The 19,337-nt window shown below is 41.1% G+C and overlaps 1 protein-coding gene across 4 annotated transcripts in view; it reads right to left on the bottom strand.

Annotated features, from left to right (window-relative positions):
• The window catches only part of DNAJC13 (DnaJ heat shock protein family (Hsp40) member C13), a 55,091-nt gene that overhangs the window by 13,017 nt on the left and 22,737 nt on the right, over positions 1–19,337 (bottom strand). For 3 of the 4 annotated variants that reach the window (XR_009745340.1, XM_061464546.1, XM_061464547.1), the window contains exons 21-42: positions 18,409–18,423; positions 17,828–17,910; positions 16,211–16,364; positions 14,010–14,113; positions 13,772–13,931; positions 12,718–12,780; positions 12,282–12,383; positions 12,022–12,126; positions 11,438–11,640; positions 10,902–10,986; positions 10,288–10,442; positions 9,316–9,361; positions 8,948–9,102; positions 8,110–8,311; positions 7,285–7,400; positions 6,488–6,566; positions 5,771–5,906; positions 4,513–4,697; positions 3,032–3,106; positions 2,535–2,654; positions 1,495–1,674; positions 439–606 (exon numbers count right to left, since the gene is read on the bottom strand). Coding sequence is in view for 3 of the 4 variants with exons in the window: in XM_061464546.1 (XP_061320530.1) it covers positions 439–606; positions 1,495–1,674; positions 2,535–2,654; positions 3,032–3,106; positions 4,513–4,697; positions 5,771–5,906; positions 6,488–6,566; positions 7,285–7,400; positions 8,110–8,311; positions 8,948–9,102; positions 9,316–9,361; positions 10,288–10,442; positions 10,902–10,986; positions 11,438–11,640; positions 12,022–12,126; positions 12,282–12,383; positions 12,718–12,780; positions 13,772–13,931; positions 14,010–14,113; positions 16,211–16,364; positions 17,828–17,910; positions 18,409–18,423 (2,691 nt within the window). In the remaining variant the exon portion in view is untranslated. The remainder of the gene's footprint in view (positions 1–438; positions 607–1,494; positions 1,675–2,534; positions 2,655–3,031; positions 3,107–4,512; positions 4,698–5,770; positions 5,907–6,487; positions 6,567–7,284; positions 7,401–8,109; positions 8,312–8,947; positions 9,103–9,315; positions 9,362–10,287; positions 10,443–10,901; positions 10,987–11,437; positions 11,641–12,021; positions 12,127–12,281; positions 12,384–12,717; positions 12,781–13,771; positions 13,932–14,009; positions 14,114–16,210; positions 16,365–17,827; positions 17,911–18,408; positions 18,424–19,337) is intronic. The other variant, XM_061464548.1, reaches the window with a different exon arrangement.

The raw sequence follows: 19,337 nt of genomic DNA on the forward strand, positions 1-19,337 counted from the left end.
AGTGTTCAAGACCAGGTTGGACAAGGCCTTGGGTGATATGATTTAGCGTAAGGTGTCCCTGCCCACGGCAGGGGGGTTGGAACTGGATGATCTTAAGGTCCTTTCCAACCCTAACGATTCTATGATTCTATGATTCTGTGTTTAGTGTTTGCTCTCTATCATCATTATATCCTTAAGCCTTGAACAATTAACTTTTGTTCCCATATTTGTTTTGCAAATATTATCCTACAGGGTACTGTTCCTGCCCATTGTGTTTGAGGCTAAACCAACTTCTTTTCCTTGCAGTTACTCCAAATGCAAAGAAAACCAAATTGCACCGCTATTCTCTGTATCAAGTTGGTCTAAGAGAGTTTTGGTTGGTCTAAGAGAGTGTTTTAGAAGTGAGCAGGTATTCCTTTCATGAATCACTAAGGTAAGTTTTGGCCAACAGATGCTTACCTCAGTAGGACTGACCACAGAGAGCTTCCTTGCAATGTAGGGTGTCAGCATTCCAGCCAAGCTTTTCCTGATCGTTGGGTTTTCAGGCGTAGCTTGTTCTTCAGACAGATAGCCTCCAAGGCGACTCAGGGCCAGGAGACTGAGCTTAGCAAGGCTATTTGCTACCTCCTGAAAAATACAGAGTTAAAAAACCTTAGAGCTCACTGGAGAAACGTCAGAATAGCCAGAAAGAGTTGTCCAACATTTCTACACCAGAGCAAACAATTGGTATCCTCTATTTGCCTGCACCACTAATTATGTACTGATGTCTAATAAAGCACTAGGTGCTGCAGAACAGCACATATAATCACTGTGTTGGGTGCAATAATAACTGACATGAGCACTGATAAGTAAGAAAAACCGGGGCACCAAGATGAGCTGAAAACTACAAGAGCTCATAGTAATAGCTGCTGACCAGTCCACAGTTCTTACTAGCATAATCAAATACCAGCATAACAAGCCTTCTATGACAGTGATACAAAGAGGTAATAACTCCACACTGTTCAAAGCTCATCTCATCCAGTAGCTGAGGATGAAATGCCATAGAGGCTCACCATTCAAGGAAATGAAGTGTGAAGCTACTTTCACAGCTGTGGGGCAAAGGGACAATACAGTCCTAAAGTAGATATTTCGGATAACTTCATGGTTATCAATAGAGAGCACCTTCAGTTGAGCTTCAAGAGGCAAAAAAAACCCCCCAACCAAACAAAACTACTTCTTCTGATTGCAGAAATGTACTTTTTTACTGTTCCTTGTAGGTAAAAATCTCTTGCATTAAGTCTACCAGAAACTCCAGGGTTTGGCAGCTTTAACATTTGAACTCAAAACATAAGCTACTCAAAAAAAACCCCAAACCCCAGCATTACACTGCTACATAAAGGTCTCCTTCCAAAACTCTTCTGTTATTGTTCATGTAATTCAAGGACTCTCACAAGTATTTGAGAACACTTGGTTTGTTACCAGGAGATGCAAGCAACAACTCTTGGTGCCTGAAAGCATTCACCTTGTTAACATTACCTGGTGATTTGAATCTTCACTTTTCTGAATACCACTCTCTTCTAGTGTATAGTCGTAGTTGAAGAGGTAACCCAGTAAGTACCAGAGAACTCCAGCTTGGAATAAGTGTGTTTGTAGCCAGTAGTCTAAGGCAAAGGAGCTCACACACTCTACTCCCAAAGCAGCTACTCGTGGTATATTCTGAGGGAGGGAAAAGAAACTTGCCTTAGTCCCTGTGACCAAAGCAAGCCAGCTGGCTTCATTACCAAAGACTTAAAGTCAAAACTTGCTCATTCTAGAATACTATCTAAACAGCACAAAGATGAAATCTGAAGTAGACTGAACACCATCTGTGGTCAAGTTCAGTGTCCAGTAGCCCAAACCATGACTAAGGAGTCAGCATCCTTCAAAGGAATAGTACTTGAATAGATATTTCATATGATTATAAAGGAACCCTGAACAACTGGTGGGAAAACAGTTCAAGAAGGTGACAGAGATTCCCAGGTGAGGTTTTTGTGCCAATACATTTGCTCTGCAGGGACTAAGGAACACACAAGCATCTACAGTCAATACTATAGTCTGATTTTAGTCTTGTGTTTTCTATAGTCTTATGTTTTCACATACCTCATATGAGAAGCACAAAGACAAGTTTTCCTTTCTTAATACAGACAAATCCCAACATTTATATAACATGAGGCGAGTTCTGAAGAGAAACTTCTTGTATACCATTTCCAGTGTATGACGATTTAGGAGTCTGCTTATATAACATCTAGCTCTAGTTCTTTATCTGCTGATTTAGTAAACCAGTGAGCTAGACATGTCAGTTAAAGAGCAAAAGTAACTGAATCCTTACAGTGATTGTATTTTAAGTGTACTAAATGGATTCAACTATAAGCATTGAGAACAAAGCAGCAGACTTCTCTATCCCATAATGATTAGCAGGGATCTTACAGAAGGATTTAAACAGTCTCTAAAATTGCCCTATCTCCCTTAAAAGCAGAACATTCCCCGTAACATTTAACAGCTAAATACCCATTTACACAAAGAAAAGGAGCTCTTACCTTGCCATAATACAGTAGTCTACAGAGGTCCTTAATGATGTTAGGCTTTTCTGTAATCTTCTCTCTGCACTCCTCAAACTGAGCTGCCACACTGTAACACTTACTAACATAGCCACATACCTACAAAAAGCAGTATTTTATTGGCTCCAAGTGGAGGGGAAACGCATGTTTACAATCCTATTTTTAATGTATTTAATACTACATTGATATTTTATATTTTTATATATATATATACACACTTCTATAATATCGTATTTTATTATATGTGCATGTATTATTATAGTGGTAAATGCTCCATCCTTGGCAGTGTCCAAGGCCAGGTTGGACAGAGCCTTGGGTGACGTGATCTAGCGTGAGGTGTCCCTGCCCATAGCAGGGGGGTTGAAACCTGATGATCTTAAGGTCCTTTCCAACCCAAACCAGTCTGTGATTCTATGCTTCTATATGAACTGTCCTTGGAGAAGCTATTGCCATCAGTGAAAACTGCTGTGACTTACCTGCACAGACATATCATCTGGTTTACTAGAATGAGTCAGGACTGCTACACAACGATTAAATGCTTCTTGCAATACCTGTGAGGATTGGATGATGCATAAATTCAGTCACAACAAAAACTGATAAAGGCTGGCAGAAATACAACATTAGCTGGTAAACCCATTTTTAATGGCTGAAGGAAAACACTGGACAAAATCTACTGCTTGCTCCAATGGTTATTAGAGGAAAAATTCCTTGCAAGAGCTGGTATTAGCCTTTGGTGCTTTAGAGTTGGTGGCATTCTCACATGTGAGCTCATACCTCACGAAGTTTGCAGATGACACCAAGCTGGGCAGGCGTAAAGATCTGCTGAGGGGTAGAAAAGCACTAGAGAGGAATCAGGACAGGCTGGACTGATGGGCTGAAGCCAGTCATGAGGTTCAGCAAGGCCCAGTGCCGGGTCCTGCACCTGGGCCATAACAAACCCCAGCAATGCTCCAGGCCTGGGGCAGAGTGGCTGGAAACTGCTCATGGAAAAGGCCCTGGGGGTGCTGACTGATGGAGCTGAACATGAGCAGGTTGTGCCCAGGCAGCCAAGAAGCCACCAGCATCCTGGCCTGGATCAGCACCAGTGCGGCAGCAGGGCCAGGGCAGGGATTGTGCCCCTGTGCTGGGCACTGGTGAGGCTGCACCTCAAATCCTGTGTTCAGTTCTGGGCCCCTCACTGCAAGAGAGACATTGAGGGGCTGGAGGGGGGACAGAGAAGGGCAATGGAGCTGGTGAAGGGCCTGGAGCACAAGTGTGATGGGGAACGGCTGAGGGACCTGGGGAGTTCGGTGTGGAGAAGAGAAGGCTCAGGGGGGACCCGATCGCTCCCTACAAGTGCCTGACAGGAGGTTGTAGTGAGGTGGGGTCGGTCTCTGCTCCCAAGGAACAAGGGACAGGACAAGAGGAAACGGCCTCAAGCTGCACCAGGGCAGGTTTAGATGGAGCTGAGGAACAATTCCTTCCCAGAAAGGCTTGTCTAGCATTAGAACAGGCTGCCCAGGGCAGTGGTTAAGTCACCATCCCTGGGGTATTTAAAATACCTGTAGGGACATGGTTTAGTGAGACTTGGCAGAGTTATATTAGCGGTTGGACCTGATGATCTTAAAGGTCTTTCCCAACCTAAATGATTGTACTATGTGCAGTGGGGAAAGCCCTTCTGCTCAACTGATTTGTTCATCTATTCTTTCACATACAGAACGCAGAAGCTCTCCACAGAGTTTTGTACAGAAGCAGAGAAACATCACTTGTAGTTTGGTTATCCACAGTTCAACAGACAAGCCTACATCCAGAAAGGGAGGCTTCTCCTACTGCATCCAGAAAAAGGGACAGTAAGAACTGAGAAGTGTCTCGACAAGACCAAAAGCGATTTTCAGTTGCATCTCATGTCTTACGCATTGAGGACTGTGGGAAGTTATAGACTAAAAGAATTCATTTAAGTAAGTTTCTTTCCAGTTACCTCAATTCCATTTTCTCTTCTCAGTTCCTCTGCATTTAACGCTGAGCAATTGACAGTATGAAAAGCAAGTTCTGTAGCAGCGGGCAACAGAGGAGATTCTTTGGAAAACAAAAGGTCATCTGATGTTTCTATGTTAATAGTCTTTATCAGCATAGGATAGCCTGCATACTTGTAAGGTTTTAACTCTGAAAGAGGAAAAAAAAGTCAAAGGTTACACAAAAGCAAATTAAACCACTGCATAATTATCAGCAGCAGATGTGTCAGATATAGAATGACTATAGAATGGTAAAGAAAGCAAACACTTGGGAAAACTGAAGCATGACTAAGCAGTCCACATAACCCAACTCCTTGGTCATGTAAGACTGTTCAATGAGAGAAGCTGAAAGAACTCATTTAAGATTAGACAGACTTATCTCCATCTCAGCAAAGCCCCAAGCTCAGAGCCTCTCAAATGATGCTTGTCTGTCTCCAGAGAAACACAAGTATAGCTTATTCTGTCAGAGGCCAGGACTGTTCAACAATAAGCCTATAAGGGCCTTTCCAGTTTGACATGTTTTAAATGATTCTGGTTTTTATTCCTTTAAGGTTCAGCGGTGCTAAAGAACAACTATGCAAGTCCACATCAATGTCACTGCCTCCACACAACTGACAGACCTATGACTGCATACGAGGGTCTTAGCTCACCACTTATGCAGCACAATACTGCAACTCTGCAAGACTTGGACACTCCAGCAGCTGCCAGCCAGGTAGTCTATCTAGAGCTACAGGTAGAGGGTTAGGGTACTCCAGTTATCCCTCTTTCCTAGCTGGGTTGTGAAAGAGGTACTGCTGCAGCACAATCACCACAGGGCTCTAACAGTAGTCAATTCCTGCAAGACTGTCTCATTTTTCATAGCCACATGAGTGTAATCTCATTTATACCCAGAATCTGCCATCTGGGTGACCGAGTGAGGACTTTTCTGCACAGACAGAATGTAAACCTAAGTTATACAAGGAGGAAGAGTCAAACTGATTACTATTGGAGCAGAGTGTTTCAGAACGCACTTCATGCTTTTTTTGAAGTAAATTTTACTTCAGATCTATTTCCTTCATGGAAGCAAAACCCCTGTTTTGAAGCCCTTTACCATAGCTACGTAATGCTGCAGCAAGACAGAAACCAGATCAACAAAACAGACTCAAGAAGAGAGGAGATTAAAACTACCCACAACGGCCACTAAAGAAATGAACCTCAAACATTCTCCTGAGGCAGTATGCTTACCTTCCTTATGCCTGTTGAAGAGGATGCTTTGAGTTTTCAAGATCAAAATTATATTTTCTGGATCTGGCCCATCTATCACCTTGGCAGACTTTGTGCACAGAAACTCGTATGCTTTATTTACTTTCTCAAACATATCCTGCAAATAAAAAGGAATAGTCTTAACAGTTGCCAAGAACCCCCTAAATTACTACAAGCCTTTAGATGCAGGTAAAAATAGAGCATTCCAGGTTATTAACTGCAACACTAGCTTTGATGCCTTACTACACTTCAGTAAATACTTCAGACAACACTGGTGCAGAGATCAGTTTTCTTTTGTCTCCTAAACTCCACCCTAGGCAAGAGACTAAAATGAATTCAATTCCACTATGATAAAAGCAGTAAGTACAGTTTAATCAATTGTAAGAATGGGCAGAGGATGCAGTCTGTCTTTGAAAGGGAGCAATTAGCTTATTTAGGTCCTGCGTAACTCTAAACCAGATGCTTTGAGATGTGGGTCTGACCCGATTACATCAGTTTTCTGTAGAAATCCTAATATTCCTTGGCTGACACCAGTTCAATTACTCCTCTGTGGTATTAATCTGTATTCTAGTACTCATCTAGGGTATAGCTTTTAAAAGGGAGAAAGAAAACGGAAGTTGGCATTTCAGAATTCTTAGTACACAAACCAGCTTGATTTGCCCCCAGTCTATTAACACCATCAATTTGTGTCATACATACCCTGCCTTCTGGATTCTTGTCTGGGTGGTATTTTTGTGCCAGCCTGAAATAAGCTTTCCTGATCTTGCTTTCATCATGCCTACAAGAAAACAAGTCCCGTTGCATTAAATAACATCGAAAAAACCCCAATCAAACACAAAAACAAGCCTGGATTTTGACAGCAGTACTAACAGTAACTGCAAGTAAGTGAAAACTATAAAGCTCTTCCAGTTGGAAAAATCCTGCTTTATCAGCTGACATGGAATGGTAAATTTAGAGGTTCATGATTTGTAGTGAGTGCACTGCTCTGGAAGGAAGAATACAAAGTCCTGTCAGTCCTCTTCCAGAGGCCTGAAGTGAGAAACCAGTGGCAAGATAGGAAGCAACAAATCCCAAGGATATTGTCACCAAGAAATGGAGAACATTTGGCAGGGTGAAGAAGCATGATTAGCGAAGCCAAGTTTCACTGTGAACGTATTCAAGTTCTGCCATATTCTTTGCTCACTATGATTGAGTCTAATGCTTGTCCTGTAAAATAGCTTAGTGAATGCTCTGAAGCAGAGCTCAAAATACTTCCCCCCTGCCCCAGTTTCAGTTTATCTGAATGTTCACAGGTATTCTCTCGAAGGCTGGAGCTGGATTTTCAAGCCTTGATTCTTTTTAGATAAGGCAGTCTTCCCCTGTGAAAGGAGCAGGTGCTAGACATAACCAATACCACTAACTGGTTGCTAAGTTCTGATGTTTGCTCATCAGTTTGTTCTGTGTACAGAGTTTATGTAAATGTAGCTATACAACTTTAAATGCTGAAAACAACTTACTGGCCTTGTCCTTTGGGAAGGTTAAGGACTTCATAAGCATCATCTATTGACATGGTAGGTGGCTTCTTTTCTACCTCCTTTTTCCAAGCTTCTAGTGTATCTTTCAAGAGTTTAACCTAAATAAGTACAGTTTATTAGAGGTTTATTTACACTGACACAAAGTGCACATCTTCTTTACTAACAAAGTGCTGCTTTATTAATGAGTCCTAATCTTTTTACCTTTATAACCATGGTTGCCCTCAGGTCACAAAGCCATTAAGACTTTGCTTCACTGCAGTGCTACATTTTATTCACAGTAAGAATATCTTAAGATCAAAACGTCTATGCAAGAGTCACATTAGGAGAGAAACCCTTAAATGATATGCAGTTCACATCTCAGTACTATAGAAGTTGCATGAATAAGTAAAGCTGCTTAGAACATAAACTTCTTCCCCAAAACCTCATCAATTCAGTTAATGTACTGATACCAAGTTAGCTCAGTTTCTTGTACGTCAAGGACAAATAAGAACCCAAAAGTGAGGATTCCTCCCCCCCACCAGTCACTTGAGGTTCATTGGAACGCTATCTGAAGTTTCTTGGCTGCTTTATTTTGCTTTCTTAGTAGTTACCACAAGGAGGATCACTTAACACAATTGCTATATGGCATGAAGTCTATTCTGCTTCAAGATAGAGAAGTGTTTAACATATTTGCTTATGAACTGAAAGTCAGGATTTACCAATTACTTGCAACAAACCTAGCATTTGATCTCCTTAATTTGTTACAAACTCCACTTTTAGGGCTTTGAAAGATCAAGAACAAAATGAATCCTAATATACTTTACTTACTGGATCTTTAATTGGCCAGTCTGGAAACCTGAATGTATCACAGAGATGTTTGAGGTAATAAATGTTACAGAAGAGCTCATTTTCCAGTTGTGGATAGTTGATAACTGGGATTGGACAGTACTGGTAGAGTGCTCTTGTATTGCTCTGAAGACGAGGAGTGAAGTCAGCAAGATGAGCCGCAATCTTCTCTATCATAAGACGCCTAAAAGTTAGAGACTTTGGTTTAACACTTGCCAAGCAGTCTTCAATCTCCAGTGACCGTACAAGTGTGGGCAATGATTTCTTCTGTAAAGACTGATCTTTGTAGTTTCCCACATTTTAGAAGGGTTCAGAATAGGCTTTGGTCCTATTCTGTTATAAAGCCATTTCAATTCCATGAAAATCAGATTATTAAAAATGATGTAAAGTAACATTGTGCCCTCCCTCAACACCTCTTTACTTTTTGGGAGACCCTAAAAATACATTGTAATATTAGGGGTATAGGTCTTAGATAGGTGCTGGCAATAAATGAGTGCAATACACGTAAAAACAGTCCACATACCTAGTGAAGTCTCACTCATGAAAGGAACTTAATCAAGTATAATAGAGGCAGATGTAAAAGTTACAGATATTCAGAAAAAGATTCCCCCTTCCACTGCCAATTCTGCTCCTCTCCACCCTGTTATTTTTGAGAGAAGCAGAGGGCAATGCAGGACACTGTCCTTGCAGAAGGCAAACACGGAGAAGGAATGAAACCATGGAATCTAGGTATTCTTGGCTTTCTTTAGAAATGGCAAAGCTAAGACCTCTTTAGCATGAGGTGCAGTTCAGATTGGTCTCTCTGAAAGAAAACAGTTACCTCATTTCATTGCTCCAAATTGCTTCTGGAGTGTCAAACTCTCCAAGGAAAATCTCTGAAAACTTTTCTGGTTCATAGTTTTCCAAGTAACACACCATTGCTTCAGGAAGAACATGTCCAAGTATACTTCTTTGAACTATATCTTGACCTTTTGTCTACAGAAGAGATCACACTGTCATCACAAAGGTAAGCAGTCTTGATAACCAACTTGAGATCTAAAACACTCCTCCCCCGTTTCCCTTTTAGCTCTTAAATGCTAACTCTTGAGACCTTAAAGAAAGAACAAGCATCAAGTATTGTTAAAAGGACTACCGGTGGTCTGCAAGATTATTTGGAAAGAGAGGCAGTTGTTTCTGCAATCTACTCACTTCTTCAGACTTGAAAGCTTGTTTTGTATGTGTGTATTTCAAAAACCTACAAGAGAAAGAGTAGTTATTTTCTGTTTGATACTTATGGCACCCTGCAAAGATAAGGAGAACAACACAGTCCAGCTGGCGAGGCTCAGACATTTACTTTGAGATAAAAAAGTAACAGCAACAACTGCATGATATCTGTACAAAGTCCATCAAACCCATAGGAACTCCAAGTTAAGCACTCCCATGTTTTAGATGTTGCCTTATGTTCATCACTTCAGTTTGAAAGTCCTGTTCCCAAAAGCTTCTTTTCTCCACACAAAAGAAAAAGCGGCAGAGACACAACCTTTCCCTATCAACCTCTCCTTGCACTGTTAGATCATCCTTGCAGAGATGGAACAAGATGATCTCACACTAACTGCTGACAGCCCTGTTGCACTACAGTCATCATGTAAACATGCAATCATTTCCCAAGGCATTTATGAAGAGACTTGACTGGAATTCTACAACAGCTTTTTATGAACTATTGACTTCAGAGGAAGAGCACTGGAATGAGCTGCAATAGCCACCTGCACGTGCAGTGTGGCTGTGGCAGGCAGTACAGACTGATTTAACTACTTCAGGCTTCAATACTAAAACAGGCTATTAGATTTTTCCACCTCTTTTGATAGCTGCTTACTATCAACCACCACATCAGCACATCAGTAGCATATATTACTTCTCTTGAGTGCTAGTAAGCATTGCTCTACAATAAGCCTTGCCTAGCTGTACTGCTAGAACTACATAACCAGACATGCTCTCCTTCCCACCCTGGCAGGGTCGTAAACAATTCACTTTTTTAATGCTGACTAAACCATATGGATAGAACTCCTCTACAGGGTGTTTGCTCACAATCTCATATTGGTTCTAGCAAGTCACACTCCCTGAAGCATTCAGAACAGCAGTCCTTCTAAGGACCCGTCGAGAGGCAGTTTTACTTTTCCTTACCTTGCAATAGGAAGTACATTGGAACCCGTGTACATCATGATAAAGAAGAATACCCCGCTCAGATAAAAGCGAGGTAACTGAGGGTTATCTTGCATGACATGAAGTAGCAACACAGCGACTTTTTCCACGAGGATAGGATCAAAAGTCAGTAACAGCTGAAATCCAACACAAGCATTTATATTAGCTGCACGAGTACTGCAGTTACCTAGCCAAAACTGAAGTTTTTGCTAATTCACTACTAGAACAAGCCAGTAAACTTAAAGAGTTTCAGTTGCCTCAAACCAACAAGTTTTAATCACAGAATGTTTTAAAATTGGAAGGGACCTCTAAAAGTCATCTTGTTGAACCCCCCTGCTCAAAGCAGGGTCATCTCCATAACATTCTCCAGACTGCTTTTCAGTGTGTCAAGATGGAAATATTATGAATGAGATATTGGCTGAAACAACATGAAATGTGTAACACCCCCCAGTGAAATAAACAATGTATTGTCCAAAGATCTGCAGGATGTTACACATGTCATTTCATGTGTCTGTCCCACTTACAGTATCCACACAGGTTAGATGGTGGATGAAGTCAGATTTTAAACTCGGACGCATTTTTGGAGAGCTGCTCACCTGAGTGATGTGAGGAAGGCAAGTACTATCTGACAACAGCCTCTTCACTCTAGGCAAAGGTCTTATAATAGCATTGTCTTGATCCCTGAAAAATAAAGTGGCACAGCAGTAAGGACACCTGTTGTTCATTCTTGAAAGGAAAAAGGCACGTAAGCCACAAGTATCAGGCTACTGAGATCACACTCAGTGTTGTTTTTTTGTTAACTCCAAAGCTTGTTGTTAAAGTAAGCGTGATTTAATGTCATGCATTAAAGCAGCTTTAAGTTAAACAAGAGGCTGCCTGCTAGAGTAAGACTATGCCACTGTGCATTAGAAACTCGGGTAGCTTGTGCATTCATTCTTGCAGTCCCTTTCACAATATTAGTGTTGTTTCATTTACAAACTCTATTTTTGCTCACAGAATTACTTACTACTACATAAAAAGGCTCTTTACTACAGTTCATTCTTGGTTTCCAAGGAAAGCTTTAAGCTAGAATATATACAACTATGCATCTGCCAGAGACAGTTAACCACTTTTGCTGAGAATTAGCGTTTACCTGCTGGGAAAATATCCACACATTGTGATGAGCATGTTGAGTACAAGTGTGGCAAGGTCAGTCTCATTCAATACAGGCTGGCCGCTGGCAAGCAAGCACCACTTCAGCTGAGGGATGACCTGCAATGGTCGCCAGCCATCCATACCTTGAGCCCAGCAACGTGTTTTGGAAGTCAGCTTTCCACTGTTCCATAGTTCCTGCATCTATTGCAAGGTAAGAGATGAATTTAGTTGATTCAGTATTCAGAGCTACCGCTGCTCCTAAAAACTCACACTCAAAACAAGCTTTTCACTGCTGTACAGTAGACTAACAACACTTAACATGAAATTCCAACGTATTTACAACTCTGAGGAAACATGAAGTAGAAGTTGTTAGACTAAATTACAGCATAAGGGGGCATGGAGGGGTAGGCAAAAAGGCTGTGGCTCTTAGCACAATGTAAATCTCTTCTGTAGCTTTAGTCCTTACTTAAAGAGTTGCTATGAGAATACAGTTCAGCGTTGTTTAGAGTTTTACCTCTCACTGTTTAAACACACTCAATCACCAGGATGGAAATGATTTGAGAGTTTGAAGCTGACAGGTACCTCTTGAAAGCTGTAAGGACCACTCCTTTCTTTGTCAGCATTGCCAAAGTACCATTCTTTCTCGCTCTCCCTCTTCATATCAGGTGCTGCCTCAATCACATTGCTCTAGAAGTTGAAGTTTAGAAGAACAGCGTTAGCTTCAGTGCAAATATCAGGAAGTCTGAAAAGGATACTGATTTTTTTGGTTGGTTGGTTTTGTTTGTAAGAATTGACCTTTTAGCAAAGCAATATATGAGTAGTAAGAAACAAAGACCACATACCTGCAGAGGGACTGTTGCTCTGCTTGTGTGAAGATGTGCTAGAGTAAGCAGATCTACAAGGATTCTAACCCCATTTGAATCCATAAGGTCCTTCACATTTTTCTGTTAATGGATGAAGTGAGTTAACAGAAGCATTTTCTAGGTAAGAGTTATTACAAGTACTGAACAGTTTTAGTCAAGTAAGAAATGACCATAAGAAAAGGCAAATCATTCTCTAAAGTGGCTAGAATGGTACAATCACCACAATATCTACACGTTTCCCTCAGTTTTCTCAGCAGCAAGCAACATCTACCACACCCCACAAAGCTGCATCAAACACTGTTTTAAGACTCTCAAGACCTGAGTATCTATTCAAGTTAACTGAAAGACCAGTTCAGACCATTTTCTACAGCTGAAAGACCAACAGGCTACTGTTAAGCACACATGTCCACCTCACCTTATTCAGGATCAGCTTGTTGAGAAACAATATCAACCTGTCCCGCTCAAGCCTGTCAGTGCACTAGTGCAACAGAAGAGAACAAATTAGTATTTGGTAGCACGTATTACAAGTTACCTTCAAAAGTCAGTACAGTTGTACCTGAAAAGACCCTTTTACCTTTTTCATGCCCAGCATAAAACTAGTACCAAGTGTCCAGTTTCGTGCACAGCTAATAAACCCAGCTTTCTGCCACTGAGGAGGAAAGCCTTCCGTCCCCTTTGCTGCTCTGGGTCTGCCACGTGAACCCACTTTTCTGCCAAGTCTACTGTTCTAAAGGGACACTGGATTCCCCAGTGAGCTGGTTAACACAAATACAAGAAGGCTTTCAGCCAGCAGGCAGAATGGGTCTTTGATGTTACATCCCTGCTGAGACTATCAAGACTAAAGGCTAAACAACAAGAGAGCATTGGTTGTTTCACTTGAAACAGCCATATCTAAAACCCACACTGATGTTAGCATAGAATCCCTTCTTGACCCCATAGAAATGCAGTTTTGCAAGCTGTATCAGTTCTCAGACACTTAATAGGTGAAGGAGTCACCACTAAAAAACTAATCCATCACACGTGCCCATCTAAGACACATTTCATTAGCTCAGGGGCTGTTGCTACTACTCTTGAAGTCAGTATTTCAAAACAATGTGATATGGAACAAAGTTCTCTGCTTAAAAGCTTTCTGCTTCTGCGTTTTTCAAAAGCAAGCACGAGATAACCACACAAAGTTCCTTCACACTGTTTCTGTACAGCCTGAAAACCTGTTAAGGTCAATAGAAGGCAGGTAATAAAGAGACTAGATTGAAATACCACTATGACCAGCAGGGGATTTTTTTAATGAAACTAAATCAAGGAAAGATACTAGGAACACTTGGGAACAGCATGGAAAAGACATACTCATGTTGATGCTTCACTTTCTATAAAGCCAAAATTTGAGTTTCGCAGCAATCTGAAATATCTGAACACATGCTGGACTAGCTGTATGTTAACTAGTGTATCAAGTGATTTTAAGTAATTCTTACCCTTTCTAACATCCCGACAATGTACTTGGTATCAGAAAACGGTCCTATTTCTTCATGACATCTTCCATAAACTATAGCCAATGCTTGCAGACATAAGCATTTCATATTCACTTTTGGGGTAAGCAAGAAGCGGTGGTAGAGTTCATTGAAGAATTCATATCTAAGGAAGAGATGAGATTTTAGCAAAGGAAACAAATGGAGACCCTGGGAATGAGAGAGTATTTTAATAATGCCTCACGATTTTTTGATTGCTCCACTCTCTTCCGTTTCATCTTCTTCCAGCAGCAATCTTAGATAATAATCCCCTATTTTTATTTCCTCAGAAAGGCACTCGTATTTTACCTGCAATGCAGAACAAGTTATTTAACAGTAAAGATTGTTTCTGCTTCATTAAGTGTTCAGTTGCGTAACAATACTGTACTTGCTTGTCTCCATAAGCTCAACAAGGTTAGCAACCTCTCCTACAGTCTAAGGAAGACTGAAATCTGTGAGTTTGCTGTTAAAGAAACACACCTCTACAAAATACATGCCGTAAGCTTTCGTTTTGCTTAAGTTCCTTATCTTCCTGAAACCCCTGTTTCCAGCCTTTAAGTAACTTGTTTCTGATATCAGCTGGTTTCATTAGCTGAACTTGGATAATACATGATGTACTCAGTGACTCAAGCTTTAATAAGTAGTTATTCCACTGCAAGGTATTTCACTCAGTGTTACCACACATATAAAATACAAATATGACTTAATTACTAGTTTTACTTGCTATTAAGCTGGGTAATAAAAGCCTAGAGGCATCAGGATACACAACAAGACACTGAAGTGAAATTGCACAGTGAAACCTGTTGTTAACTTCAGAGCAACTATATTAATTTTAACCATGTGCCTCAATGCTCAGTGGTTTTAAGCATTTGGCAAGTGCTCACTTACAGGTACCTCCAACATACCACAAAAGCCACTCTTTACTTTGTTTTTTCTTATCTATAGCTTGCAGGGCACTATGATGAGGCCAAAGTTGACAACAGATTTGAACGCAGCACGTGATACAAAGACATCCCACTAAAAAGTACACTTCCAGAGCAATCTCAAGCCACCATTCCCCTTGGCACAGTGACAGGTCCCACAGCTGACAGATAAGCCTTTAACACCACTATGTAGTTAGGTCAAATACTAGCATTGCCTGATGAAGTATTCATTTAAAATATATAAAAGCAAGTCTATGTGGCAGCAGTTGTTCAGGGTTCCCCGAGCCCATCCCAAAGCCCTGTACTGGGCTGTAATTGGAGGTATGCTAGTGGTGCATTCCAGTCACACAAGCCGCACTGCGGCACAAAGTGCAGGTGGGAAGCCTGCATTACTAAGTTTCAGACCTCTAGTTTTGATTCTGCCCCAGTTAGCACCTCTAAAGTGGAGAGACAGAGCTGGGATAGCAGACCCCAGAAGCCCTGCACCTGAGCCATACCTGAAGAAAACTTGGAAAGCTAAATGCCAGTACAAGAAATACCAGTCCAGCCCAAACGCAGCTATTTACTGCATCAAGAACTGATCTGCAGCTGTGTGATAAGTTGCATACACAAAATCATTCTTTCTCCTAAAGCATCAGCCTCATGCGTTGCAGTTCTGATTTGCCGGAGTAGTCAACTGAGAATTCCTCAAAAGCAGTTTACTCTTGCTTTACTAGTAATCCTCTGCTTGAATTTTAACTATAAAGCTGTACCGTGACCAGGATGGCATTGGGAATATCTAAGAATATCTTGCAGTTGAATTCAAGCATGGTCTTGCTTTGCTTTAGGATTACATATTAATTAAAACTTTGTGGCACCATAAGAACACAGGAAGTGCTTATTAGCTCAAAAGCATCTTGCAAGTTGTTTTGAGAAAGGCAATTAGGGCCATACCAATTGCTTTGCAGAAGCCCAAAGGGTATTTTGACTCTAGGTACTGCTGTGCCTAGAATGTGAAAACAGCATCCTCAGTTTGCAATTTACAGCACAGCATGGTTTTAGCCACATAACCTATTCATGGCTTGGCAATGCAGTATTTAACAGCCTTAAGATCACTGAGACATAATGGAAATCAAGACAAAGAACTCACTATCGGGAGGAGGTGACTTGTGAAACTACCCAAAACAAGTGTGATGGAGCACATTTAAGAACAAAAATCTTGACCACGGAACTCCAACTCTTTTCCTCTTAATGCAAGAATACATCAAGGGTTCTCATCATTGTTTCATCTCTACAGTGTCATTTGTCAGGCTGAAAAGGTTTCAGTTTTGCAGAGTGACACTGGACAACAGTACCTGTTCACAGCCCCAAGGCCTTAGAACACTTTATATCAAAACTCTAGCTTACAGTCACAAGGGATTGTCAACACAAGATTCACTCATGTAGAGACAGAAAAGTGACATTTAAAGTAGACATTTTACATACACAGTTTTCGCTTGTTTACCTCAAACTCCTGATGGTTCCATGAGATAACATTAGCACTACCAAGTTCTCTGTCAATATTAAATGCTCTCATCTCAGACTCAAGAGTATCTCTCAGTTCTTCCCGTGTTTTGAAGTTCCAAATCAAGTTTGACCTAGCATGATCCTGAAGAAATCTAAGAAAGAAGTTACATGGTTTAAGCCCCTTAAAACACCATCTGAAAGGCAGACAAGGCTCAGCTGGCAAGCTACAGATTAGCATCAGTGAACCTTAATTACAAAGCACCGAGTAGTGGTCCCTAATCTGTCACAGTAGTTACGGTTGTTCATCTACATGTTTTCATAGTCATGGAGGTCACAGAATCATAGGATGGATGGGTCAGAAAGGACTCATCCAGATCCAACCCCCTGCCACAGGCAGGGACACCTTCCACTTGAGCAGGCTGCTCCAAGCCCTGTCTAACCTGGCCTTGAACACTGCCGGGGATGGGGAAGTCACAGCTTCTCTGGGCATCCTGTGCCAGCATCCTCACAATGCATAGTTTCTTCCTTGTATCTAATCTAAATCTCCCCTCTGTCAGTTTAAAGCCATTTCCCCTTGCCCTATCCTTGGTCAGCCTAGACTAAAGCATGTGTATGTCATCCTTTTTCACTCATTTGTTATCTGCACATAGCTGATGACCAGGAGGCACGCAAGCTATTCAACATATCTGCCACTAAGGGCTCCAAGTGAACAACAACCCAGGGCAGCAGACACACACAGACCCCCCCCAAAGTTTATGTTTTAAACAAAAAAAGTAGTTCAAGCAGCAAAACAGAAGTCGATGCCTTGAGTGTCACAAACAGTCTGTGGACATTCTGCAGTGGCAGTTACAAAACAGCCTTTGGATCCAGAGACTGGTTGAGAGCAGCATTTAATACTCAAGTTTAGGAGCATGCCAATCTTCCTTTCATACATCACTTGTGCAGAATGGACTATATTTGCCTTTTAGAAACATTAAGCATCTAATCAGCTAAGTCTGCAGAATTTCCCCAAGCTCTTTTTCATAGTTTGCCAGTCAAGCTTTATTAGCCCATTTAATATAACACCTCTAGATAAAGAAAACCATTAATATTCTTCAGCTGGAGGCCCCTCCCTTGTAACTTTGAGTTGTAAGAACTCACAGGTAAGCAAGCCGCATTTACAACCTGTGGCACTATTCCAAATCCAGTACCCACGTGTTTGCTTTTTGCTGGCCTTAAACTCATTTCTATTCCAACCCAAGTTAAAACATCTTGAGTAGCTGATGGTGATGCACCAACACACTACAATGATTTTCAGTGCTGCTTTGCTTAGCCTGCAGCATAATGCAGATCTACACCTGCAGTTTGTTACTCATTCCTCCTTTTGATTCAAAGGAAAAAATGAAGTAGTTTGATGACATTTGGCAAGCTTTCCAAATCTCCCTCTTTCTTAAACACAACATAAACCCTTAAGTATACCTTCGGATTTCATTTCTCGTAAGTTCCATTTACAAAGCACAGTTTCAAGGCAGGCAGAAATTGGAATCAAGCCACAGCAACTCAGAAGACCTTAACAAAAAGAACAGCCAGCTAATAATTCCCATCTGAGACCACCATACCAATCTTTGTATCTTACCTGTAATAGAACAGATCCCAGTTTGCTTCTATTTTTATTCTTTGGCGTCGTTTCCTCAGTATCACTGGCTTTTGAATTATATTCTGCAAAAGAGCCAAAAGAAGTCAGTGGAAACAGATACTGCCCTTTTTTCCCTTTTAAAATAAGAAGCTAGGCTTTTTTTTCACTCCTTCAAAAGCCACGCTGAGTTAAGCCTCATTAATAAGGTCTACTTTCCTAGCAAGTTGTAGCAACACACTTCCACAAGCGTTATTTACACCAAGTTAAATCATGCCAGAGAAGCTTTCAGCTGTTTAATGAGTCATTAATTCAGAAGCAAGTTACCCCTGAGAAAAGCTTAGTGCCCATCATCATAAACACTCATCAGGTCCAAAGCTGATGAAGGGGAAACCCCCAGGAATGCTTTGCTCTTGAAAGGCAATAACTGGAGCAAGTCCAAGTAAGTCACAATCCTGACTTGGCCACTGAAAGGTTCCCTAGCTTGACCAAGCATGAAATCGATGCTATACTCTACATGAGGCATCACATGCAAGCAGAAGTCTGAGCAACATAACCCACAAGCGGCAGGGATACAGACTCACCATATTGTTTCTGTCCTGATTGCGAAGGAAAGTTGGAAGAAAAAGAAAAGGTACATTTAACAAGCCACAGCCACTGAAGTCATTCCAAGTGGTAACACCAAATTTGCTACTCCCTTTGCCAAGCTACACTTGCATACGTTGACTGTGAAATTGAACAGCCCAGAAGTCCGGACAGAAAACTGCCTGTTTAAACTCAGTATCCAGACAAGATGTTTAAACTGCAGTTTGCCCTTCCGCCACTGTTGCCTACATTTCTGCATTAATACTTTGTTTGGAACCTAGGTCACCATTACTCCAGAAATATTACCTGTCAGAGTTCTGCACCACAGACTAAACCTTGAGCTAAGTTTTACCAAGTTAAGGTTTCCCTAGATTAAAGCTTGTTACATCCGATCAAATACAAAGGCAGGCATTTTCAATACTCCACACTGAGCTGCTTTTTTCATTCTTCCTTGCATAAGTAAGAGTGTTGTTTCATTTCCAGAATGCATAAAACTCAAGCTTAGCCAGAAGACTAGAGAAAGTTAAGGGAAATGCCTCATTATTCAAGGAGTTTATCATACAGAACATGACAATAAAATTAGAGGAAGAAGAGACCAACAGTAAGAACTCAAGCAGTGATTGCCTCTTATAACACCAGATGAAAACAGTCACTTATCACTTCAATGTTAACCACGGTTTATGTAGGCTATTATGCTGCTATTTAAGCACTGAGATACCTATATTCAAGGTAATACTAAGCTTCTTCTAGCAGGTTCCATAACTAAACCACCACTAGCATGAAGCACAGAATTTTGGATGCAAAGACCTAGTTTCTTCCAACTACAGCTTAAAAACTGGTTTGTCTTATTTCAAGGAATTTCCTATTCTCCTGTATAATTATCTTGGAAGAAATGCACATCAGCTGCAGTCCAGTTTGACAAGGTCAG

Source organism: Pezoporus flaviventris, unplaced genomic scaffold (genome assembly GCF_033815535.1).
Source record: "Pezoporus flaviventris isolate CSIRO_AGI_PZ_B2104156 unplaced genomic scaffold, CSIRO_AGI_Pfla_v1 ptg000037l, whole genome shotgun sequence".
Lineage (NCBI taxonomy): Eukaryota > Metazoa > Chordata > Aves > Psittaciformes > Psittacidae > Pezoporus > Pezoporus flaviventris.